Source organism: Cuculus canorus, chromosome 1 (assembly GCF_017976375.1).
Source record: "Cuculus canorus isolate bCucCan1 chromosome 1, bCucCan1.pri, whole genome shotgun sequence".
In the NCBI taxonomy this organism is placed as follows: domain Eukaryota; kingdom Metazoa; phylum Chordata; class Aves; order Cuculiformes; family Cuculidae; genus Cuculus; species Cuculus canorus.
Genome location: NC_071401.1, coordinates 173551999 through 173578539, shown reverse-complemented (window position 1 = coordinate 173578539; position 26541 = coordinate 173551999). Strand labels below are relative to the sequence as shown.

The following is a 26541-nucleotide window of genomic DNA, read 5'->3' as shown; positions in this document are numbered from 1 at the left end:
TCCATTTTCCAACATCCATCAGCTGCTGAAGGTCTACAGCTGAAGAAGGTACATAAGCACAGCCATACTAATCAATGGCCTTCGCAGGAGACATAATTATGACTCCTTTCATTGGAATTTGCACCAGCAGGCTTTTCTCCACATTTGCTGATGGCTGAAAGACATACATGGTCAGTTGCTGGTGTTCAGCGGATATGTGGTCCTTCACTGAGCCACAGTAACTCAGTGGCATGTGTCTGAACCTTAGATATTACTGAGCAGTGCTTGTCATCAGCAGCAACTGATTTAGTCCTTGGGTCTCTTACCAGGTACTGAAGTCGCTGGCGTTCAGTCTCTGGAGTGAATTCTGAAGACATTGGAATGACTTCACCATTTCGGATTATTATAGCCCTGTAACAGTAATAAAACATCATCAGTATGGGGGAGAGAGGGAGGAGAAAAAAATAAGGAAAAATACCCAGAAAACCACACTGTACAGTCACACTCTTATTCTCTGCAGAGTCACAGTAAAATAAAGCCATTTCTTTTCTACTCAAGTTGTCATCAGAACAGGATAATAATTCCTGCCCTGCATCCTTTAGGCTAGATAACAAAGTATATTTGTATATGCCAAGCTCATTTCAGAGATCACAAAAACATCCAAGCAACAAAGGCAAGAGTTATTTCATTTGATGTCTACAGAGTATCCTTATTAAGTGAAATGCAGACACCAAGAGGAGATGCTGCAGAATCACTGATTGTAGAACAACTCTTTGCAGGTTTTAATCCCAGTTGTGGCTGACAGTGTCTAAACTACTGGCTTCAAATGACTCATGCAAGCACTTTCCAATTATTGATTGGTCATATGTCATGTCGGAACATTTCTACTCCAACAGCAAATGGAAATGGCAAAGTAAATCCCATTTAACACAAACTTAACTAGTTATCTGCTGAAAGAAAACAGGTAATGGAATGACTATAGCTCAGGCAGGAGATTTTACACATCCTCCTGCAAATGGCAGAGAGAAAATTCTCTCAAAAAACATGCCTGCTGCCTCTTAACAATCCGCTATGCTGGATGCAAAATACAGTCTGATTTTTCCTTGGTGTAATGCCACAGTCACAAGAGGTAAGACTTTATCCAATATTCCTACTGCGCTCTGTGGTCATGAATTTCCTCACAGGATTGTGTTCTTTTATCTTTCCATTATTTACACAGCTCTGTAAGTATAGTAACACTTGGCGCTTTTGAAGAGTTGGATCAACTACGTATCATGCCATATATTTTAATGCCTGTTTTGGACCTGTTTCTCAACCATCAGAAGATTAATTCAGTGTTTAGACTGTAACAGTGTGCTAGCTCTCCTCTTGAACCTGCACACAATTAGGTGTAGATGAAAAAAAAAAAAGTCCAGTTTCTATGTTTTAAACAGTCTCCTTTCTGTGACCTTTTCAGCTTGATGGGATATTCACATGATAAACTTACTTCTCTTGATAATTTGATCAATTTGCTGGCATTGCTTCTAGGTCAGGTACTCTGATGGCACTGCAATGCAACCAACAAATATGGTAGCCACATGAAGACTGAAAACTTAACCGCTAAATTCAAAACACACATCTTGAGAAAATCAGTCCGGGTACAAACCAGTTCTGTAAAATTATTGGCACTGCATAACTTTCCAAGTCTTCTGGATATGATATGGGACTAAAATTGTCTCCGAATGATCATCTAGTATTGCTAGCATGCAAAAGGAAGGAGCATTATCAACAACAAAAGGAATTGTTCACATTTCTGAGATTCATGTGGCTAAGAATAGACAGGTACAGGATGGCACTAAAATGGGAGATGCGGGAAAAAGCTCTAGTGATGAGGAGAAAACAGCTCTGCTCTGACAAATTTACTGCTCCCGGACTTCCAGCACTCCCTTGCAAATAATCCTATGTAGAAAATACAGGTGGAAAGAATGCAACCTACATATTTAAAGGTCCCACTGGTCCTCAACTGCTACAATTAAAACCAATACTGTGTGCTTGAAACGAGACAGACGTGGTGGTTGCAACTCATTAATGACTTAAGAGAAATCTGTGCAGAATTTTTGATGGATTTTTTTTCCCCTTTATGGGATCGGAACACATTACAGGCCCACAAAAATGCTGGTCCAGTTAAAAATAATATTAGTTTGCTGAAAATTTTCCTTTTGGACTTGCTGAGACAGCAATTTAGAAATTAAGAACTCCATCACCTCTTCTCTGTAATACCTTTGCTTTTATTTCTACAGTTCCTAAAGTATTCAGCTTTGAACCAGACTCATTTACTCAAAGACAGTGGACAATTTTTATAACCTTTTCGTATGTAATATGACTCACTTGAGTAGGCCTCCATTTAAGGGGACTGTGGCTTTAGTACAGAGGAAGTAGTCTGGCAACAGTTTAGATTAGACTGATCAAAGCAACTGATCAGACACTAACCAAACTTTACACACCAGTTTAAGAGAGTCATAAGGGATCTACTGATCCTGTGCTTCTCTGAAAGAGCTAGTGTAAAAAAACATACATTGAAATAACTGCCAGAGTGTCAGGCTAATTTTAAATTATCCTTTACTTCTCCTCTAATCAGTATTTCACAGGAAATCCATATTTTAAAGACCACTCAGACCACTCTGGGATTCACCTTTTTCTTTGTGCACAATGCCATACTTTCTATATATGTTGATAGCTATCATTCTCACTTCTATGGGTAGAATTGGGCCCTGAGGGTCTCACATCATATAAAAAGCCATTCGGAGGCGAGTAGGTCAACCTTTCACAGCTCAACTTATTTTCACTAGAAATTGCAGCCACCTGGGATGAAAAGCACAACCCAGCACAAAAAAAAAAACCCACAACCCTTTGAGGGGGAGGGAATTAAAGCAATGTTGTTGATACCTGATAAAACAGAGCCTCAGTTTTATGTTTTTCATTAATGATTTCAGCTATTGGACTTTATTCAATCTGAAAGTTACAGCTGCTCATAAGAGTCAAATTATTTGATCCGAGGAATTAGATGGCTCTAGATATGAGTAATGGGAGGGATGCAGACATACATGCACAGGTCACTGGTCTGAATTAAACTCTGGTGGGCTCATTATCCTCTTACCAGGCTTTTTACCTTTCCGCACCAGCTGCTTAGCCGTTTCGTGACAGCAAAGGGTATTTCTGACAGCCTAAGTGACAAAAATGGACACATTCATCAGCCACCTCACTAGAGAAGCTGGGTGCGAAAGTCTGGCCCAGGAGCCACCTCGCTCGGTGGGATTTTCTCCTGTGATTGAAGAGGTGCTGAATCAGGCCCTAATTGGGTTCAGAGACTGAACTGCCCTTTCCGTGACCTCAGAGTGACAGAGCTGCCAAGCACCGACTGAAGGCTTTTCCCACCAAGCAACCTCTAGAGCCCTGAATTCAATAGCCCAAAGTCGATAACTGCTCATGGAGAAGGAGCCTGGCTGACGCAGCGCAAACAGCCCGATGACTGCTTTTAGAGACCCACTCTATACGGTCCTGCAGGACAATTAATTTTGACTTTACGCTTCCTAATGGACTAACAAGCAACACTGTGTTACATGAGCATTACTGTTTCTGGTATGCATGAAAGCTGTACACAATGAAATAGTGCTCTGAAAGCATTTAGCTCCCTTTGCATTGTGGAAATATGAATGTATTATTTCATACCAGAATACAGCTGTCCTATTAAACTGTCAGAAATAGCTGCATAGGAAGCAAGAAGAACTCAAAGAGATGCAGTGCCCAGAGAGCATCTGATTCTGCCATGTTTAATAGTGACATTTTAATTTCAGCCACACTGGTGAAGCACATTATAGCAGAGCCACAGGGCAAGTCCTGCCAAAGGCAGACAGATGATTCATGTTTGCAGGGAACAAGTATGTCAACACTAACCAAATATTCTCTGATTACGAGGTTGCTTCAGACCCATATCAATCATTAATTTCTATCACCAATGAAGTAATAATTAAACAACAAAAGGTTTTTGGCAGGATAGGAAATTGGGAGTCACAGATCCGGAGCCCCCTTGGTGCGATGACTTCCACTCTACAGCTTTGATGCCCTCTCCACACATCACCATTCACAGTGAGAAAACAAATAGGAGAAACTGCTCTTAAGTCTTGAGGCCACGGAGGCCATTAAGTCACTTATTTTGATCCCTTCTGAAAACAAACTATAGATTTCTCTGAGTCCTCTTCTCTCTTTTGAACCTACTAACCTAACTCCCCACCTGTAAGAACTACAGGATCATACTTGCCCTTGCATTTCACAGACACATGCTCTGCACAACAAAGAAAGTATGTTTACTAATCCAGAGTGGGTAAATATTCTCTGAAAACAGGAACGTATTGCGAAAAGAGTCCCCAAACCGCAGTTGAAATAGCCTACAATGGAAGAAACAAGAATCTGATTTTGTATCTCTCTTCTGCCTACTTCACTGAGTTTTTCTGACCCAGAGAAGCCGTGACCTGAACAACTGTATGTGGAGCAATAGAAGTGTCAGTGCCTCAGTGCATAAGGCGAGACTGGGTAGTCACAGCAAACCCTGCAGCGGGCTATGCCCACTCACGTCAACGAGCAAATGAAAAGAAACACCAGGACTTAAATAGCTGCATGTAAACCTACAAAAACTTCTAAATTTATCTTTTGGATTGACATACCTGTATAGTCTATGGTGATCAGCTAAATGATCTTTCGCATATTTCAGCTTTCACACAGAACCTTAATTGTATGGCTATTTTCTACATTCAGATTTGATGCTTTAAAATAATGTTTGGTTCTTTAGAATATATTTCCCTTTCAAAACATGTGGTGAATAAAGCAACAAAAGGGTAAAGGTCTGCCACTGTGTTGTACTGTTCCTCTCAAACTCAGGACATAGCATCAACATTGGCTTAAGGAAAATATCAGTATATCAATTGCTTTTGCATTTTTAATATGATTAAAGCAGACACCTCTTTTTTCCTTTTTTTTTTTTTCCTTTTGTGGAGAATACAATCAGCTGAGGATTGCACGGCATCTTTTCTGAGTTTCTTATGAGAAACAAACAGTGAAACTCATACATTTTAGAGGAAGCTATTTTGTTGGTTACTGTCATTTAATCATGTATAAAAAGAAACACTTTACTGAACAAGGTCAAAAGTGTAATTATATTGCTGTCATGGGTCTACTGGGATTCAGGTGTTCAAAACAAAGAGGAATCTCCTACTGTTAGGAGTATTCAGGGGACACCCTGACTCCATTACACACTTCTTCAGCCAAAAATGATTTGAAACGCAACATTAAACTGCACTTTCCTACATCAGAGGATAAAAATCAGGTAAAGGTGACAAAGAGAAACCATTCAAAAACCCCTTTTTGACAGCATATATTAATTCCAAGCAACAGGGAGGGAATCCATTCTGTCAAAAGGTGTCAAGCATTGTGGATTCGGTACAGATGAAGCAGAAGTGCCTGGCCTGCCCCAAGAGGTATTAGAAATGTGTCAATGGCAAAGAAAGAGTGATTAAACTGACAGAAAGAATAAGGCAGGGTTTTATTACATTCGAAGGCGAACCAAACAGTAGATTTTAATTAGGTGTGTCGCAAAATAGCTGAGGGGGAAAAAAAAAAAAAAAAGTAGTAAATCCTAGAACTACAAATCAGTCTACATGAGTGCTTGTTTACTATGGTAACTAAATGCATCTATAAAGAAACCAAGGAAGAGCAATGCTAATGTCTGTTGAGATTCAAACCACTTTTGTTTACTTACATTTTCTTAATTGCTAGGAAGTGAAAGAAGAAAGGATTATAAGAAGAGTCAAAAAATGTTTTTCTCCTCTCTAAAATTAAGTACTGGAACTTGGAGCAACTATGATTGCTGATGACTTTCAATACATTCAGCCCTGGCACCTTGGTTTCACTTATTACAAACTGAATTACTCTCCCTTAGTCCCAACACTGTCTCATTTCTCAATGTTTCTTTAGGAACCAGGTGAACAAACACATCATCACACTGGCAATAATCATGGAATTATAGTGCAAAGCCTTTAAATTATTTCCTTAATTTTATGAATTATGGCAGGCTGGTGATAGTGAAACAAACCGTTATACAATGTTTATCAGGCAATAAAACAGGTCCCAGTGATGACATACCCATCATCGTAAAACTCCAGAGGTGAAAGCAGCAACCCTCAGCAGCACTACTGGAAAAAAACCCTAGTTGCTTCTCACCTGTAATACCCAAGAGATGTTTTGAAAATGCCCCAATTCCTGCTCAGCATTGCTACCAAGAAGAAAACAAGCAAAAAACTTGAGGAGGGGGTAGAGTCAATGAAAACTGCCTCTGTCCTCGTTTTCCCTCTACTGCCACTCAACAGTCCTGCCACCCTGGTTTCTTCACATTTTTCAGAGCAAGCATCAGGCTGTCTACAGAAATACTGTAACAGAAAAGAAACGCTGGATCATTTTTCTTTCAGCCAAACAAAGACAGCATTAAGAAGGAACACACTCTCCCTGCTTGTGGCTCTCCCTGTGACAATGTAAGGTCATCATGCAAGCTATGGTTAAAGCAGGCTGCTCAGACACATTCATTCATTCACGGTTCCTCAAGCCAATAAAATCCTTCAGGTTCCTCAAGCCAATAAAAGGTGTGAGAACTTGCCTTGGTGAAGTACTGCACAAAGGCAGGGTTCAAGTAATTTCCCACAGGACTGTGCTTCAGCATTTCCTGCAGGAACAACGAAGAACCCTCCCAAAACTCTGCTAAGCCTTTTTGCAGACTGCCAGCCACGCTGGCTGCTCCAAGGATTAACATCTCAGCAGCAGAACCACCAAGTACAGCCCTGCTCCAGCAGGACTCCCAGGTTTTTCATTCATTTGTACAGCTTTCCCAAGTATTTCATTCAAGTCATGTCATCAGACCAGCACAAAACCAAGTATGGTACCTCTCCTGTGGCAACATAACCACCTACTCCTGCTTTTTAAAATAACCAGGGAAAGAAATTATGAAATCCAGTCCCTGCAAGAAAACCTGGAAGTCACCTCTCAGAGGCACCTTCAAGCACACGAGCTGTTCCTGTGCACACACACGTAGAGCTTCACATTGTTTCCAGTTACCTGACTCATTAATATTTACATTTCTAATGCTTATTTAGCGATTCCTGTGGAGAAGGCCTCTGGGCAAAATAAGGCTGTTGATATACTCTAAAGCTACTATTCTGGCAGACTTTTTTTACTAAATGAATTGTATTATTTTTAATAAAGAATCATGGTCTGGGCAAGTAGAAGCTGCTTCTCAAAGCAAAATAATATTCATAGATTTCCATGGAGGGGCTTACTTCTCATCTACACTAGCACCTGAGCCAGCCAGCATCTTCCTTATTGCCACCAAAAATAATAAAAATATGAATTTTTTATAACTGATCTCACATTCCATGCCACGTATTCAGCTTACAACTTAGTAAGCAGCAGTTAAAGGGATTTTCTGCTCCTGGCGGCCACCCTCTACCCTATGTATTGCATTCAACAGTGAGAAGCACTTGGCTGTCACCAGCACTAACTAAATTACTTCAGTTGTTTCTGTATCAACTATTTTACAGTTTTAAATTAAATATAATACTGAGTTTGCAAGTTGTGTACAGAGGAGACAGCTTGGAGAAGACGCATTGTCCCATCATTTTTGACCCCAAGAGCTGCACGCTTCTAGTTCTCAGTGTCTCTTTGGCAGGCTGCAGCTTCATCCCCATAAGATTCTCCTGTGAATTCTCTGCTCTAGTTTAAGTCCTCAAGCGTATTGCTTGTCTGATGCAATCTAAGTATGGATTTATTATTAGCAGTTGGCTTTATTAACAGTGTTTCACTAATTTTAGGGCTAATTATAAATGGGTTTGTACTCCCACCCCATCACTAATAGAATGTCACTGGCTATTTGTATGTAATTTTTTTGTTTATTTAATAAGGAAAATAACTTTTGCCATTGAACTGGTGGTAATTTTATATGTTTACCTATACACTTCTAGTACTGTCTCCTCTGGTGTCTGTAGCACTAAACCAAAAGTCAACGAGCTAAACTAAAATGCTCTGTAATTAATTGTGTGTACTTTGCTGTTGGCTTACATCTGAACCCACAGATCTTTCACAGAGGACTTCAGCTGGCAGCTAGAAAGCTATTACAAGCCAGTTGATAGTGAGTTTATAGCGACACTGCTAGCACGTGAAAACTGCTGGCCATCGGTTCCAGCATCCTTAGACTGCAGATTTGCTGCCCTCACAGGATTCATTTTGCCTGGGCCGATTTCAGTGCACTCTTCATTTGAACACAGCAAAGTCCAGGGTTGCAACAATGATACCGCTGTGTTTCTATATCATGGCTGAACAACATGCCACCAATTACTCAGGCTGTGCCAGAGAAATGAACAAAAAAGTGCAGTTACATCTCTGTGGCCAGCTCTGAGCCTCAGGACTGGTATCTCTGGAATCAAAGTCTTCGTCCCTGCTGTCCAGGATATCACATTCATCTCCAGGACAAGTTACTATGGCAACTAAAACCGGGCTTAGTGGATGGAAGCATTGCTCTGCAAGTCAGTGTTTATTTTGCCAGTAATATGGCTACGATATGGCTGACCACATAAGATGGAAGAAGCACAGATTTCTGCACCACTCCCACCTTCACTGTCTTACGCTTGAGGGAGTCAGAATGACTTTTAGCACCTAAAACATCACATCCACATTGATCTCAGCTTTTTTGCTTAATTCGGCAGCAGTTGCAGGGTATTGGAACAAGCTGGACCAAGAAGTAAAAGCAGACTGAAAGTAGCACACTTGCTCACTCTGCATCAGTGGATTTTTACCCCAGCCCTGCTTCATTCACCCATGCAGAAGTGGCAAGGGAAGCCCTCACTAAAAGGCCCAGGAGCAGAGCTCAAAACACATTACGTAGCTCCTGCTGAGACTGAACGGCCTGGGCTGCCTGCAAGCTCACAGAATTCAGGCGATGGGAAAAGCTCTCCAAGGCAGTAAGGACTGCAGCAGACTTGAAACATTCACCGAGCAAGCTTACGGCGCTTCCCTTGGCCCTTGTCCCATAGCATGGATGTGTCCAAGGGGCACAGCCTGCTTAGCTTGCCTCGACCCTTACTCTCTAACACTGGAATGAAGAACCTGCAGTCGTTTCTGTGGTCAGCTACAAGGCACAGATTAAACAGATGGTTTTGAACTTAACGTACTGCACCAGGAGATCTGGATTCTGATATATTTGCTTATACTACAAGATGCCTCTATTAGAAGTCACAGGTTCTTTATGCATCAGTAAAGTACTAGTAATAGTGCTATCAAAATGATATCTCGGCTTCCTTTGCCCATCTTGCCTTAGACATGACAAGCTCTACACATGAAACACACATGCAAAGATGTTATTGTAGTGGGAATTTTTCCTTCATTAGTGCTTATATTCACCAATGAAAACAGACAGCAGAGGAATTTTTACTTGCAGTGGCAGGAATCAGCTTTTTTTCCTGTCTTGGTTAGTTTGATTGGTTTTTGTTGGTTTCATTTCTTTTTTTACCCTTTTTTTTTTTTTTTTAAAGTCTGAAACCTATGAGAATTAAAGTTAGTAGAATTAATCACTCCTAGAAGCTAACAGCAATGAACTGTGGCTTTCCAGTTCACTGATACTACCTGAAGAGCCAAAATTCCTCATCTTCCTCATAATCTGGAATATAAGGACTTTGTGGATAGATGATGCCTCTATAATTAGGACCAAAGATTTAACTGAATGTACCACTCACTGAAAATGTTTACAATGGCTTCAACCTGCTAGATTGCCATAGACATTGCTAAGGCATATGCTCTCCCAGGAAAAACAAGAGTTTGGAGAAGAGGCAGGACATTTGTTATGTCTTCAAAAGCCTATGAACATTTACTGCCAAATAAATAGTTTCTGCCAACTTAGTGCTGGATACGACGTGCCAGTACCCTGGAACTTGTCATCCACTGGATTGCTAAAAAATGTTCTTCCTCATCACTACACTTTGAATGCAATAGCTTATTTCTGATCCAACATCTTTTCTCCACACCTCAGTTAAAATGTTTCCCGAAATGCTTCCAAAAGCTTTACCCAGTACAAATCCCTGCAATATCTGAGGTTGCTGCTATTCCTGTGAATCCTGTGCTCTTGCCTCTCACTGGAAAAAAGCCAGGCAGAAGGGGAGCAGAAGTGTTTTCCACAGGCCTGCAAGCCAGACTTCCAAGGAAAAGAAGCAGAGGAAAAGGAGATATGAGACTTGGCCATATTTCCCGAGTGTGACTAAGATGCTATACTCTTTTCCAACATTTTCAGCTAGGCAGGATCAAACTTCTCCATCTATCAAACTGCAGTCAGCGAAAGAGAACGGGTATGGGAAAGACAGGCTCCTGAGCAGACCAGGCTTAGGTAATCTGTTGCCCTGAAGTGATGAGACATTGATTATTTTCAAGTGATTCTGTCAAATAATTGATTATAATCTAGAAAGGGGATATGCACACAAATTGGCCAAAATACAATTCATAAGTGTTACTCTCACCTCTTAGGAGGCATCTTTTGAAGATCTGGAGGAATAAGAACTTCAGAGGATGAAGAGGAGTCGCCACAGATTGTGTGGTCCCAGGGTGAAAAGGCCTTACTTGTGGTTCAGACATTTGCAGCTCTTTTTGTCCCATCTTCAGGATCAGACAGGAAAAAGAATGCTTCTCCAAATACTGCAGACTGGAGAAGCTTAGTAACTGTGTTAGTTTTTCCTCTGGAGACCTCTGAGCGCTCAGTATGAAGCACAGTTACTGTTGTTTATGCAGACACAGACATAAGCAGAGAGGGCTTAGGCAGACCACTCAGGGAAAACGGGGAAAATAAACACCATTTATACTAGAAGATGAGTAGTTAAGTAAATCAGAAAATGAAAGTTTCTTAAAAATAGGGCAAACCAAAGACTAAAGCAAAGTAGCTCCACAATAGTAATACACCAGAACATTTTTGGTTTCCATCCTTATACAGTGTTGGCACTTCTGGCAAAAATGACCCTACTGGAAGGCGTGGAGGAAGAGGTCAGATACCATGAACCACAAAAACGGGTCAGAATCATCAATTCTAACTTCTCAGAAACTCTATTTAAGCTACAGTGCCAGTCAGCAGATACATGGCTGTTTCCACACTCCTCTCATTTACTTCATAAAAGCAGACTAATCCGCCAAAATTTGACTTTCTACGATGAGAACTATACATGAGGGAAGCAGCTGACAAGCACTGTGACACAAAGAAGAAGTATAAATGTAATGAGATTCAACACAAGGAACAAATCCATGAAGAACTGAAACAGTAAACAAAGTAGAATTCAATTTTCAATTCACTATTTTATTACACTGGGAGTAGCTGGTGTTATAAACACACTCTCCCTCATCTGGACATCTGAAGCACCAATGAAGTTGCTTTAAGCTGCATCCACGATGCAGTGCCACAAACACATTGACTCAGCGAGCTCCTATAATTTGACAATCCCAAATGCCTTCGCATTAATTCCACGCTTGCAAAAAGAAGAAAATCTATTCTGGACGTGAGGATTTACATTCAAGTAGAGGGTGAATATGGCCTGAAAACATAAGCACAGGGGAGGAAAGGCAAGGAGGAAAAAGATGATAAAAAAAGCTGATGAAGCACAGCAAAAAAATCCTTCCTGCAAAAAAAAAAAAAAAAAACTTCCTGCAAGTTTGGGAAGTCTCGAAAACATCAGGCTCTTTGCTTTGATCCCATCTTCTGCCAATAAATCAAAGAGCCCAAGAACCCATTTGTAGATTTAGTGAATGTTTCAGGGTCTATGGAAAAGTCAAATCAACTTGTGGTGTTCTGCTTCTCCTATAATGATAAAAGCACAGCTGCCCTACGTGGCTTCAAGCACAGCACAAACCAGCAGTGCCTGCAGTCTCCAAGCAGCTCCTTAGCCAGATAACATGAAAGCCAGAACAACACTCGTGACAAGGACAGCTAATATCATCATATTGCATTAGTTACTGTAGAGATATTGTGCAAATGTTATGTTGCATGAGGCTATACAATAATTGGGCAGTAATCAGTAAAAACATTAAGTCCCAGTTTTACTACTGCTTCGTCACTAGCTATAAAACAACATCCTAATAAAGAACATAAAACTAAAAAGAAATGAGATTAACAAGGCGTGTTATGGCAGTTTAGAAGTAAAAGTCACTTTAGCAACATAAAATGAACAGTACTAGTTGAAAGAATGAATAGAGAAGATTTACTACTCCTTATTAAAGCAAAAAGCAGCTATTCAGAGGGGCTGGCTTAGTTACCAGAGTGTGTATGTCAAACTGGTAAGCAAAGCACAGAGCATCAACGCTCACCAGAAAAACACTATGTATCAGACAGCTGAGTACAGCACTATCAGTCCTTAATTAGAGAATCTTGCATGGACAATCCTAACCACTTAGATGAAGAAAAAGGGAGAGAAACATTAAAAAAACCTTTGGCCAATATTCAGACATGAATTTTGACTATACAAGCAGGTGTATTTATGGAAGAGTCCAAGAATGATCAGACAAGCCGTCAAAGAATGAAAGCAGCTCCCTCTAAGCTGTTTTTATCAGGCTCTGAATACATCACCTCATTTTTAGTAGGGTTCTGGTATCATGTGCACTTAACATGTAATTATTACAGAACTGTGATTGCATCATTAGCAGAAGTTTAATTATATCATTGACATTAGTGATGCCATAACATCAAGCTCAATACTAGTTCATAACAAAACCTACAATTAGTACAATTTTTCCCCCCTTGTACACCAATCGAACGTGTTCAGCTTGGAGAAGCCTAATAGCCCATACAGAAGTGAGCTAGGGCTGAACCTGAAAGGATTGCTGGCTTGTAATTTAGTAATATAGTAATTAAAGTCTTTTCATGATGTAATTACACATCAGCTACAAAAGGACAGCTGCTATACAACACTGCCAGGGTACGTGGCATGAAATGATTAGATTTGAGAGGCTTTGGTGGTTAAACTGAATACCATAGACATAAGTCTGAGGTATAGCTGGCACCGCACAGCACATTATTATTCAAGTCTCACACTTGGTGTTTCCTTGGTCTCATTGTGATAGTAACAGTTTGTTGCATGTACCTTCATCTTGTGACAGCAGAAGCCATTCAAAAACCCACCTTTCAAAGCTTATGCTGTTTTAAAGTTGCTTGGAATTAAAAGACCTAGCCTTCTTCTGGACAGAGGCCATACAAATGAGGTTTGTGTGAACCCAAAATGTTTACTTCCCACTCCTGCAGCACAAAACCCCTATCACAGATTCCTGTCTGTGGGAAATGTAGCTTGATTTATTTGCAGTGGTTTTCCATTGGAGGAATGGAGAGGGGAGGAGGAGAATGATGACAGAAGAGCCACAAAAGAGTAGGTGAACTCAAAAAAACTAAAGCTTGACTTAAGAACTGAGGGTTTTGGCATCTAGTTGCAACAGCAACAAGCAGAAATTCCCCGTTTGGGTGAAAAAAACCCAACCCCACCCTTCTTCCCACGAACAGACGGACATTTTTAAAGTAGTGTCCTTATTGTATTTCTCACTGTCCTCATTTGTGTCTGTACAAACTGTAAAGTTGACCACGCAAGGCATGAGACAGCAAAATGGAACATATTTTTCCAACCAAAACAAATAAAACTTCTTGGCTACGTGACTGGGCTCTTAAAAACGCAGGAATGCACTATGCACTTTGGCTGTAGGCGGAAAAACTCAGAGCTGCTTTTCAAGTCCTAAAATGTCCTTTTAGTGATGAGAAGCAACTTCGATGTTTTGCAGCAGCTGTTTTTCTCCCTTTCTGAAACATGGGAAGTGGGGATTTGGCAGAAGAGAGGCCCAGATCAACTGATCTTCCACACTTCAAAGCTTTTATTTTCTTGAGCTATGAAAATGTAGAAGTGAGATTATTTGAAAGTGAAAGATTTGGGGAATCCAGAGAATTCTCCTGAGCATAAGGAAGGTTTCCATTTGGAAAGCATAAAACCAAATTACTTTGTATCTAAAGAGACCTTGTTACCTACAAGATGTGAGGAGTAAGTGGAAAAAGTGGTTCAAACAAGACCCAGCCTTGCCAACAGCTTCTCTTCCCATTCCTGTTCTTTCTGCTTTTCCAAACAGATGTTTTTGATAGGCTTGACGAACATTCAAAGCCTCTTGAAGGCTTGGTGACTTTAACTATAGTGGAAACTTGAGCTAGTTCAAGATCACTGACAATAAGTTTCTTCCTACTGGGTGTTAGAAGCTGCAAAGGTGCTGAGGCTGCTCTGAAGAAGCAGAGGAGGAAAGCTGGGTGAACTGGAAGCAGCCAGTCATTTAAGAACAGAATATCTCGACTACTCAGAGGTAGGTCCTGCATAGCTAATTTCATATAGAACAATTAAGAGACAATAAAGCCATTTAGACAACCCAATGGAAGAGGCTCTACTGTCATCCAAGTACAATAGCACAAGAAAAGAAAATTATTTCTAATTTAATGGCAAAAGAGCTAAAATTTAGTGTAGCTAGCAGTTCTGATGACTAGATAGGTAGTCCACTCAAACATGTTTGCAGCTATGTTCTGTGAGGACTTATTTGACATTTGATGTGAAAAAGATTAATATACGTGACTTGTCAAGAGGAACTGGTTGAGCAATTTGCAACATAAACAGCAAATTCAGCATATTAAGAACAATCACCAACATGAAGCAAATAGGAACTTCTTGCACAAAAGCTTTATCTGACTTCCTACACAGTTTAAAGCAGCGAGAGGCAATAAAAATCTTGAGTTTAAACTATAAAGTATTTTGTGGTTGACTGCTGTTTCAGTGATACATTGTACACACAGTACAAACGTGAACTGTGTGTGCACAAACTTCAAAACACAAATTCATAACTGCAGAAGTCTTCACCCAAAGACAAAATGGTTCAGTACCTTTGTAGAGTTTAATTTCTCTGCTACTAAGGCAATACAACAGCAGTCTGTCTGCAGGAACTATTGTCCCTGGCCTGTTGATGCAGAGTGCTGCCAAAAGAAACAGGTGAAGGTCTAAAGTCTTGCAAGATGAGCCTCATTATCTGTCTCAGATGATGTTATAGGCAAAGTGAGAAAGAGGAAAAGAATGCAAATTGAGATTTCCACTACGCTTTTAGCTTTAGTTAAATCAGAAGACAAAGAAAGATGCTTGAAGACGTGACAAAAACATTTAACTTCTAAATATAACAAAGCAACAACTCCTGAACAACAGTATTTGGTTCTGAGGAATGTACGAGTACACGAGCTAGAACAGAACACAGTAAAAATCCTAACCTGTGATAGTCCCTCTTCCTCCTCTCCTCCCTGTTGCAGGACCAGCAGTTATTTGCTTACAGGTGATTACCTTCAATTATATAAAAATCTGAGAGCCAGCTGGTGTTCCAAGACTAAGGCGAAGGATAGGAGTCACAGGACTTTCTGCTGAGCCAGTCCAACCCTACCAGCTGTTCCAGATGCAGTCACCTTGTCAATGTCCAACACACAATTCTACTACACATCCAACATCTCTTCAGTTTCAATGGCTCTTTAATACCTACCCGCTTCTCTGCAACCATTCAGAAACAGATACAAGGACAGAGGTGATGTCAACCTCCCTGTCTGCATCCACCACTCGGCTAGATACTGGAAGCCTACCACTGCCATTTGCAATAATTTCTGTGAGGACCATTACATGGAATTCTCTTGTGATACTGTCTGCAGCTAAGGAACTTGGCAACACCAAATCTTGGGAGCTTGGGATGAAGGAATAGCTGGGAACACTTACCTGCTATCACCAGCGTTTGCTACGTAAAGCTTCCCCAATAAATACACCACCACAAGGGCTGTGCAGCCGCCAGATATATTATACACAGTCCTTTCTCGTTCTATTTGCAAATCCTATGGGAAAAGAGAACAAAAGTTATAAAGACAGCATTGCAATTAATGTTTCAGAAAATGAAGATTCCCCTAAAAAAACAGTAGAATCTTTCTTAAACTGCACATCTCACTAGCTTCCTTTACTGCTGCAGCTATGGGCACAGCTAGGGACAAGAATGGGAAGTGGAGGAGGATGCATTACTTATGATATAAAGATGTTCAGGAGAAATCAGGCCAGGAAATTGTAAAACATCAGGCATCAAAGAACAAACAGCAACTCTGAGGGATGCAAGGGAATTTGCTATGGAAAAAGCATAATGAAGGCAAAGATAAATGTAGCTGAACAACAGGTACCTGGTGGTATAATTGGAGGGTGCTTTACATAGACAGAAAATAATTAATGAGATCTAGGTAAGACATGACTAACTACCCGCTCTCCAAAAGGGAGGCACTGGGATTGAGAAGCATATACCTTTACAAACAGCAGCAAGACACACTCATGTCACAAGGCTGCCCTTCAGAAAAAAAGGGAATGGGTAGATGCTAAACTTGCTCAGGGACTGGTGGCGGTAAGGTCGGCAAAACAGTATTTACTGAAAAATACTAGGCATTCCAAGACTTTTCAGGATGAACAACAGTATTTAACCCTGTGTCTCATTTCACTGCTTTTATGAGGTCCCAAAACCCCTTATTTTTATGCATCTACACAGGCCCAAATTTAAGTAGATCTATACCTACTCAAATAGCTCTTCCCATGTTTAGGTTCCAACAGATTCTCAGTGTAAGGAGTAGTATATATAAAAAAGCCCTCCTGCTTAACAGAAGCGGAGAACACAAGGCACAATTGTCACCAACAAGCAAGCAAGCCCAGAAATGAAAAAATACATAAATAAATATGTATATACTGTATCTATATATTTATAGATAGACATATATAGGGATATTCAGTCTTAGGAAAGCTTAGAGAGTATAAAAGACACAGTAAATGTGCTGTTTTCCAGTACTCCACACATTTTAAATAAAAATTGAGGTAGATACCAATTAATTCATTCTGCTGCCTCTTAGTTTAGTGTAATAAGGCAGTATATTACAAATTACACTCCTCTCCTGTGTCCAGAATCAAATCTAATTTCAAAATGGCCTTTCCTTGTATTACTGGATTGAAACATGGAGCATCATTTAACATTGCTGTTGTGAGGACTGCAGACTTTTCAGCAAAACCCTGCCTGCTTGTATGTGCTTTTTATTACGAATATATTTGTTTGCATACACATAGAGCTATACTTCAGCCATTTTTATATTTGCACTGAGCAACAAACAGCTCAAATTGTCCGCGCCTTGGGGTATGGGATTTAGAGCTTTATTTTAGAGCTAAAATTCTCTGAGGAAAAGCACCACAACAAATGCAATCCATGACAGCTACAATTTGATTGAAAATCTGCAGAGTTGGAGGAAGCCAGGGCCCATGCTTTGTTTCCTACATATTTCAGGAGGGGGAGGTGACCTGGAGCAGCGGTAGCGATGCTCAGCAGTGCTCAGCACTGTCCTGAGCAGGCTGGACAAGAGGTGTCTGTCACAAATAATGCAACTCCTCGCTTGCCAGGGAGTACAATGGGACCAATCCTGTTTGTGCGATGAATGCAGTACGGAGGCAGGCGGTGTGGCAGGGACAGCAAGAAATGTGCAGCGCTGCCCTACAAGGACATCCTCTGCTGCACACAGGAACTGCACTCTGCTGCCAGGTTTTTACTGCTGGCTTTTAGCACATCTCATTGCCTGTGGTTTTCCTTTTTCTTTCTATTCGCTTTCCTCCCCCCCCTTTTTCTTTTTTGGGTGTGGGAAGGATGAAGACCAGGAGGAAAACACCTCCAAGCTAAAAATCAAATCTCACAGAACCTTTGGTCACAGACATGGGCCTGTTATAAATGCCTCTTTATCTAATCTTGCCATAGAGAAGCTGATTTTCTTCCCCATGGTTTCTATATATTTTTAAATTAAGCCAAAAAGAACAGTTCAAAGGAAGCAGACGTTTCTAACCATCAAAATAATTTAAACTTACAAATACTACAGTGGATTTTCCAGGCACTCTCAGGAATTTTAAAAAACCTTCATCTCCGCAGTTCAGAGTACCCTCTGAGACCTTCAAACAATGTACAATTCCTCACCCGGTTTAAACTCTGTCACACGTACACTTTGCAAGTGCTGGAATGCCTAAATTAAAATTTATTTCTTTCAATAAGCAGAATTCAGAAGCATCCATTATAGAAGAGAAGACAGATAATCCTCAGGGCCTCATTTTCAGAGTTTCCTTGACTTAAGGTAGATCTGTATACTAGATTTTTTTTCAAATAATTGCTGTTCACGGGCTCTTTCATCTAGTTGCATTCAGAACGTGAATTTACTACCATGACTTGCCAGACAATATTCAGTGCGGTATTTAATTTATATTACATACTTTGTTCGACATTTCCTTCTTCAAGGGGAGGAGGGTAAAGCTTTCCTACAGTTCAACAAGATTGGAGGGAAGAAATAAACCAAAATAAAATAAAGCCCATCAATTCCACTAACTTATTCTGATGTAGAGACATTGGCTTTTAATGAATACTTTATAACAGTGCTGCTGGGAAAGCAGCGCAGCACAAACAGTAGCAGAAACCCCCAAGTGTCTCTGAAGCCTTTACAAGTGTAAAGGGGCTCATGCTAGACAAAGTCAGAGTGTATACAAAGCTTTCCTCATTTTCCACCTGATTTCCACCTGAAAGATTTCAGAGCAAGTGAAGTCTTCTTCCATTTCTTTTTTAACTCCTCTTTTCCGTAGCACACAGCTCATGTTCACACAGCAATCTGTGGGCAGGGAAAGAGCTGAGCAACAACGAGCAGAATCAAACAATGTGCTTTCCAGCCCAAAGGGCAGTGTGTGCCCCTCATTCAGACTCTGACAGGAAAAGAATACGAAGGATTTCTGTACCTTCCGTTGAAATGGCTATCATTCCATCCAAGGAAGCAGCTAACTTACTCTGTGCTCTGCCCTCCCTTCCAGGAAGCATGTCCTAGCGCCAGGCAGGAGCACGGTGCCTCATGCCTGGTCATCCTGATTCCCCTTCCCTGGGGGAGTGAGCACAAGAAGGATGGAGCAAAGCCAGCAGAGGACACCATGAAATGCCACAGGGTAGGGCCCTTCCACAGCAGGTGATGGAGAGGAAGGGTTGCTTTTCCCACCCATTGCAGTGACAGAAGAAGTAGTCACTATTGAAAACACGGAATATTTTTTATTTAAGGTGAAGTAGTCAAGCTTCATCTAAGTAATTGTATGTTTTTGAAAGTGAGACAGAATGTCCTTCTGATATGTTTTCTTTCAAACAGTGTTCTTCCAGACACTGTTCATTCTTTTGAAGATAATAACATCTTGAAGTATGATCTGTGCTGAACAGATGTGTCTGCTGTAATCACCTCTGTTTGCAGTCGTTCTCTATCCCAAATGCAAGGTCAGGCAGAGCTGGAGCCAGCTCCAAATTAGCAAGAGTTCTGACTGTTGCTAAGTTCATGACATCATTAAAATAATTCCTTGGAAAGTAACAGAATATGCATAAGATTTCTGGGAAAATTTATACACACTCATGTAAGCTGGAAATACACCCTGTCCGAGCTCTTGTCTCGCTGCACACGATGGATGGAGATCACTCCCTGGTGTTGCCCAGGACTGATAAAGGATGCTCGCTTTCTAAAACTCCAAAACAAGCCTTAGAGAGTTTATCTGCCGGTGTTTTCTGTATCAACAGAAGCAGCCCAGACCACGGCATCATCCCCGGAACAGACCTGACCATCGCCCTCACGTCAGTCTTAACTTAGTGCCTGCCTCGCTGAGGTGCAGACGTGGGTTGCCCGGTGCAAAAGCAGAGGTCAATCACGCTAAACAACAATTTATACCGAAAAAAGGGGGACGATGGTGGCGCGAAGCTCCCAGCATCGCGCTTGGAGGCTCCCGGCGGCAGAGCGAGCCTGCCACCTGCCGGAGACAATGCTCGGGGACACGGGATGCTGCGGGGATACAGGTCCCCCACCCTTCCCTCCCTCCCGCCTCGACTCCTGCGTGTGGGACCCTCGGGACAGCGAGAGCAGCGAGGGCGGCACAGAGGGAGCAGATGGCAGCTCTCCCAGAGCCACGAGGGAAAACAGAGCTAGGAGCGTTCAAATTGCAGTATCATCCTTACAATAACTCAGCACGCTGTGACAACTCAAGTACCTGCTGCTCACAGAATCATTTAGATTAGAAATGTCCTTTAACTTCATCAAGTCCAACCTAACACTGCCAAGTCTAGTCTTAGGCTACCACTAAACCATGTCCCTTAAGCGCCACATCTACGCATCTTTTAAACACCTCCAGGGATGGTGATGCAACCACTTCCCTGGGCAGCCTGCTCCAAATGCCCGACAACCCTTTTGGTGAAGAAATTTTTCCTAATATCCAATCTAAACCTCCCCCAGTGCAACTTGAGGCCATTTCCTCTCATCCTGTTGCTTGTTATTTGGGAGGAGAGACCAATATCCACCTTGCTACAGCCTTCTTTCAAGCATACTCTTCTCCAGGCTAAACAACCCCTGTTCCTTCAACGGCTTCTCATAGGACTTGTGCTCCAGATCCCTTTCCACCAGCTTCATTGCCCTTCTTTGGACACGCATTTTTCATCTATATCCATCTTCAGAGTAAGGGTCTTTCCTCCACAATCTCAATCTTGCTATGACAAAAAGCAGCTTTATTCCCTATGCACACAAAAGAAAATCATGTTTCAGAAGACAATGACAAAATTAACTCCTTAATCTCCTTTACCTCTGTCAAAAAGGCATCAAAACGCCTGTAACATTGTTCCAACCTTCCTCAATTCTACTGGATGTTTAATCACAGGAAGTTTTTCAAAAGGATAACTGTACAACATATGTTGCTCTCTCAAGATTGTTCAAATTAAAATGACATAAGTCTTGCAAAAGCACCTGTCTAGATTTCATGACTCAAAAAAATCTCAGTAAACAAGAAAATCATTATACCAACTTATATCTTCCTACAGACTAGTCCTACGCCATTTTTTCCCCATCCAAAATTAAACAGTCTTCAGTCTGGAATAGATGCTCTCTCCTCTTAGTTTTTCTTTAAAAAATGTACTACATCACATGCATGCATACAAGGCTAAATGTAGGGAAGGGATTATAGTTTGATGCTTCTATCCAGTACAGAACAGCACCTGGAAACATCACTTCTGGCTCCCTAGAACTTATTCTATGAATACACATCTCAAAACTGAAGAGATGAATGAGAGGATTTGACTTCAGAACTCAAGCTTATTTATTTCCTTTTTAATTGGAATAATTGTGACCACTGACAATTACTGACATTGAACATTTTTCATTTTTTAAGCAGGACTCTAAGTTATCCAAGAACACAAAATGGAAATTTGCTGATCTCAGTTCTACCAGAATCAGAGAACACCATCTAGAAGTACTTCTAAAAGGGGACAGCTTAATCGTTAAATTTCTAAGTTAGGCAATTACTCAGTCTGTCAGCTTTCCAGAGTGTTTTGCTGCATGTAGCTGTCAGACAAGCACTGTCCAAAAGAAACCACACCAAATAAAGGAAAAGAAATTTAAAAGCCTTTTGAAAGGGGATTTAATGGCATTTTGTTTGAGACTTGAGGCAAAACCAGGTGGGGAAAAAAAATTAATGGTATGCTAAATGCTCCCAGGCAAACACAAGCATTACATAAACCTCTCAGGTTGGACTGAGGAAAGAAAAAAAAAAAAAAAAGTATCTGTATCTACTCAGCATTTTCACCGTGTTCGAAGAGCTCCTTGGCAGCAACAGGTATTTCAGGAAACACCACCAAGTCATCTGCCTACATGTCTTTCACCAAAAGCCAGGAAAAATCATACACAGTGCTGGCACAAATCGTCACACATTATGCACATCTCAACTGCATTGACCTAACTCAACAACATCCATGATGTACCGGTACAAAATAGGGCTGAATAAACAATGGGCAACAGAACAAGCCCAAAATCTTCACCCAAAGACTACTCAGAGTATAAGCTAACAGAAAGCTAGACAGATGAAGGAGGAAGATCAGTCACTGCAAGCACAGATAAGACTCAGGAGCATTGATCTTATGAACCACCCCCCTTCCCTAAATCGATTATAAGCATAAGACTCCCCCAAGAGCTTAAAGTAGATACAATTATTTATTGCTTTTCTTAACCTGATCATTTTTATAAGACTTCCTTTTAATGTAAAACTTAATGCTGAAATTATATTGCACTGTGGTAGATACAAAGCCATTTATATAGCAAAGACACAATGAATTTCAGCCCTCTGATAAAGAGCAAAAGTTGGAATTAAGGTATCTGATCTGTAGCATATGAACAAAGACACAGGGAGGAAAATAAAATATTCTCTGGACTTTAATTTAGAAAAAGGGAGGACAGATTGCTATTTGCTGAACACAGAACACAAACCACCTTATCTGCAGTGAGTTATCCAGGGTCATTTGTCATATCCATAAAAGCTCTCTCAAGCAATCAGATGCCAGGACATAAGATGAGATGGTTGTCTGTAACAGCCCAGCTCACTCAGATGTGTTCAGGAAGGCAGCAATGGATAATGCACGTGATGCCCTCACAAAAAAGGTATAGCACTTGAAAGAGCCATACTTCGGCTTTCTTACCTTCACTTTCCAGTCCTATGAAACTCCATTTCTCATCTATCTTGCTCTTGAAGACAGTTTTAACAGGAGAGAAAGTGTCATGTCACATGCTCAGAGCCTGGTACTCTTCCGGCCTGAAAATTGCCCCAACTGAAGCATGAAATTGGTGTTACTCCCAAGTACGCTCTGGAGCCCAGTAGGGAGCAGTGTATGGGCAGCGTCATCTTTTCTCATCTTTCTTGTTTAAGAAGGGATCAAGCTAGTCTTCCCTTTCTGAAAAAGGCATGCTAAACTGACAGCAGATTTTCATGTCCTCCTGTTTTCAACTAGCAGAACTGAGCCCACTAGCCATAGTGCATAAGTCTGCTCATATGTCCTACACTGAATAATGTTGAAGCCATGGCTGTGGGTCCCACTCCTGCACCTACCCACCTAGAAGTCAGACAACGCTGTCTGAACCCAATTGGTGGGTTTGTTTGCCTGCACTTCCTTGAAGAGAAAGGACAATTTGGCAAGATAACTTCTATTCATAACTCAATGTGACGAACCACTTTGCTACAACCACAACTGTAGTCTCTAATTAGATGCATGCACTAAAAATTCAACTATATCAAGAAAAACAATGATTGAATACTTCTTTTCAGACAACAAATAAAACCCATGGGAAACACTCATTAGTTCACAAATCTTCTGCTTAAATAAGAAGCTTTTCTTTAAACAACAAAAATAAATTAAAAAAAAAGCCAAAGAAGAAAAAGAGCAAGATCAGATCTCCCAAGACCTGATCCACATATACTCACTCGCAGGCCAAGCCTTGGGGGAAGGTATGGAGCAGCTACATCACTTATAAAAGAGAAAAACACAGCCTTCCATAGGGAAATGGATGGATATTCTGTTTCAATATGGTCGTGATTTCCTCCCAGTTGTTTATGATGTATACAAGTGGGTGGCAGGAACGTACTTCATGCTCCACTTGCCCACACACAACCTGCCTCAGTCAAAAGCTGCACACACAGAGTCTAATCACTATTGTGCTGTATGACCCACCCCAACACTAACATTAGCTAAGTTCAGGTCACTGGATCAAGGATGCTGCCCCTCATCCATATCACTGATATGACCTTTTATGACCCATTATGCAGTTCTGGGCAACAGGAACAATGTGTGCTGGTGGTGCAAGGAACACCGAGAGCAACTCTGTTAGGGCAACAAGGCTTTGTAAAGTGCATGCCCATATACACAGCTTCACGGTAACAGTCAATGCTAAAATCTGCTGCTGTGAGTCAATACCAATTTTTTTTTCCTTAAGGCTGGGGGGAGGCAGAGAAAAAGACCACCAAGCTTCTAAGAAGCAAGTAATCACAAACGTGGCCATGATGCTACCTCACAGAGATGTACCAGGTGAGCATTGGAGGCTCTTAAATAATTCTGTCCACACTCAAGTAGTGTTTAAGTATGGGAAGAAAAAAAAGTGGAAAAAAAAAAAATCCTTAAATGTTCATCTTCTCCAGGCCATGCAGCTCATGAACGTATGTGACAGGGATGTTGGAGCCCTGAGATATACATACCATTTCCTTGAATGCACTTTCTATGGCCCCAATAACCAGGCACTCATGTGGGATCTTCTTCTCGGTGAAAAATCGTGTTGGAGGGGTGCTGGGTGAGCCTGGAGCCCCCACACTACCACGCAAGGAGGCTGCCCGTGTTAGCGTCCTGCTGTTGGTGGCCGGATTGTCAGGTTCCTCTCCCAGGCAGGTGGGTGGGAGGATGGCCGTGTTCCTCAGGATGTCCACGATCTCCTGCAGCTGATCCAGGATATGGTGCTGCAGCAGTTTGGAAGCAACCACAGCTGCCCCTGACCCAGCATGTCCATCAAACAGGGACCAGTAGTACAGGTTGATCCCATCTGAGTCCTGGAGAAGCAGGAGGGAAAAAAAAAAAAATCAAAGGAAAAGAGATGATCACCATTACAGTCACGAGTGAGGTGATGGAATAGACAGTGGCACAAGGCTAGCGGGTAAAATGCAGGTAACACACAGGTAATTTTCCCAAAGGTAACCTTCTCTCTGAAATGAAGAAATACCCACTGTGTTAGTACAGCTCTGGCAGAAAAACATTTTTGCTACAACCTCCCACTATTCTCTAATTTTTTTTTCTTACTCCTCCCCTCAAAAAAATAATACAAAAGGCTAAACTTGCAATCTTTCTCACCTTACAGCCATCACAGGATGGAAAGGTCAAGAACAGCTACTACTGTGAGACTAAATTAATTTCCTAATGACTGTGTAGATCAGAAGAAAAGCATTTGCAAAATCACATCATTGATAAATGACGGACCTACCACCATGAAGACTAAAATTCTACACAAGACAGCACCTCATACTTCTGTGGTACTTTTTTCCACTAGGCATGAGATGAAGGACCTCAGTTTGACATCTGTTATTAGTAGCAAGACGTGATTGTCACTTCCGTGACTGGTAGACAACGTCCATTCATGCTGGCAGATGGGAAATCCTCAGGGAAACATTTAAGGCATAACAATACCTATCATTGCATGATAGCATATTTGCAGCAACATGCAGGGAAAGTCTTTCCAGTCTCTCTCCTCCATTTCTCCTGCGCCTTCTCCCAGCTATACTGAAAGAACTGTTTGAGGGGCTGCCTTGCAAGACAGAAGTGGGTCGACTATTAGACATTTATAAATAAATAATACAGATTTATAAATAAATCATTTTGCAAGGACAGGAATCGGACAATACTGTCACAAAACACCTCATAGTAGATAAAGCATCACCTAGATCTCACTGCAGTAAAAGAACTTTAAAAATTATATCTGCATGTCACACTGACTGTCGTCTAATTTAGGATGACAGACATGACTTGTTTCATTCACCTGAACAACAGTAACTCCTTTACACAACAGATGAGCATATCGCCCAGGCACCACCTGCAGCCGATCATCCCTTGCCCAAAGCACTGCTTCTTCCAAACTTATGCATATGAGCAGCAGATCCTTTCACTTTCTGCTGTTGTAGCTGCTTCACAAAGGTGCCAACTACCAGCTGTGTGACAGGGCAGACAGGCTGGAGTAAGAACACCATGAATTGTCATTTGTAGATCCAAAATACATCACTCATTGTTGTCCTGAGCTACAAAATCCAAAACCTAATGCAAAATGTCTCTTTTAGCAAGATGTATATAGAACATTACTACAAGTTCATGCTGTTCAAAGGGCAGAGTTCATTGCTGAACAAGCATTACTAGTTACAATTTTGCTGAAATACACATTTTAAAGCCTTGATTATAAAAATCACAGAAAAGTGTTTGTTTGGGTTTTTTTTATAGCTTATGGCATTGCTGCTGTAGTGAAGTTCAAACATACTCTTAATCAGCACATTAACAATACAGTCATCTACGCAGCAGAGAGTTCCTCCAAGAGAAGGAATTCTGCTGTCTATTTTGCACTCTTCACTTCATTACTGAAATGCTGAGAAAAGGGGAGTATTGTCCTATAGTACTGGATTACTTACCACACTAAGGATCCTACAGGATACATCCTATAATGGCAGAAAACAACAACAAAGGTACACATTTCCGAATGTGGCTCTTTAGCTGCTCCCACCGACTTACCTAGTCTGAAAAATTCACCAAAAACTTGTGAAATTTCACCCCTGGAGGCATGACTGGCAGTTATGCCACCTTGCTCTGGGGTCAAAATCCCTCCAAGTTCACACAATGGTTGACTGTAAAATTCTACTTAATCCATTTTTAATGGATAACTGAATTGCTGAATAAAAATCCTGCTTGCAAAAAATAATTTCTATTAATTTCAAACATGAAACATTTTGCCAACAGAAATAATTATCCCAAAGTGAAAGTATTTCAGCTGAAAACTGAAACTATTTATTCAAAATTGCAACA

General features: G+C 41.0%; 1 protein-coding gene across 1 annotated transcript in view; it reads right to left on the bottom strand.

Annotated features, from left to right (window-relative positions):
* Window positions 1-26541, bottom strand: part of PPM1H (protein phosphatase, Mg2+/Mn2+ dependent 1H) — a 136050-nt gene that overhangs the window by 38260 nt on the left and 71249 nt on the right. Inside the window, exons 3-5 of the mRNA XM_054051714.1 lie at window positions 24189-24533; window positions 15840-15952; window positions 306-390 (exon numbers count right to left, since the gene is read on the bottom strand). Of these exons, the coding sequence (XP_053907689.1) occupies window positions 306-390; window positions 15840-15952; window positions 24189-24533 (543 nt within the window). The remainder of the gene's footprint in view (window positions 1-305; window positions 391-15839; window positions 15953-24188; window positions 24534-26541) is intronic.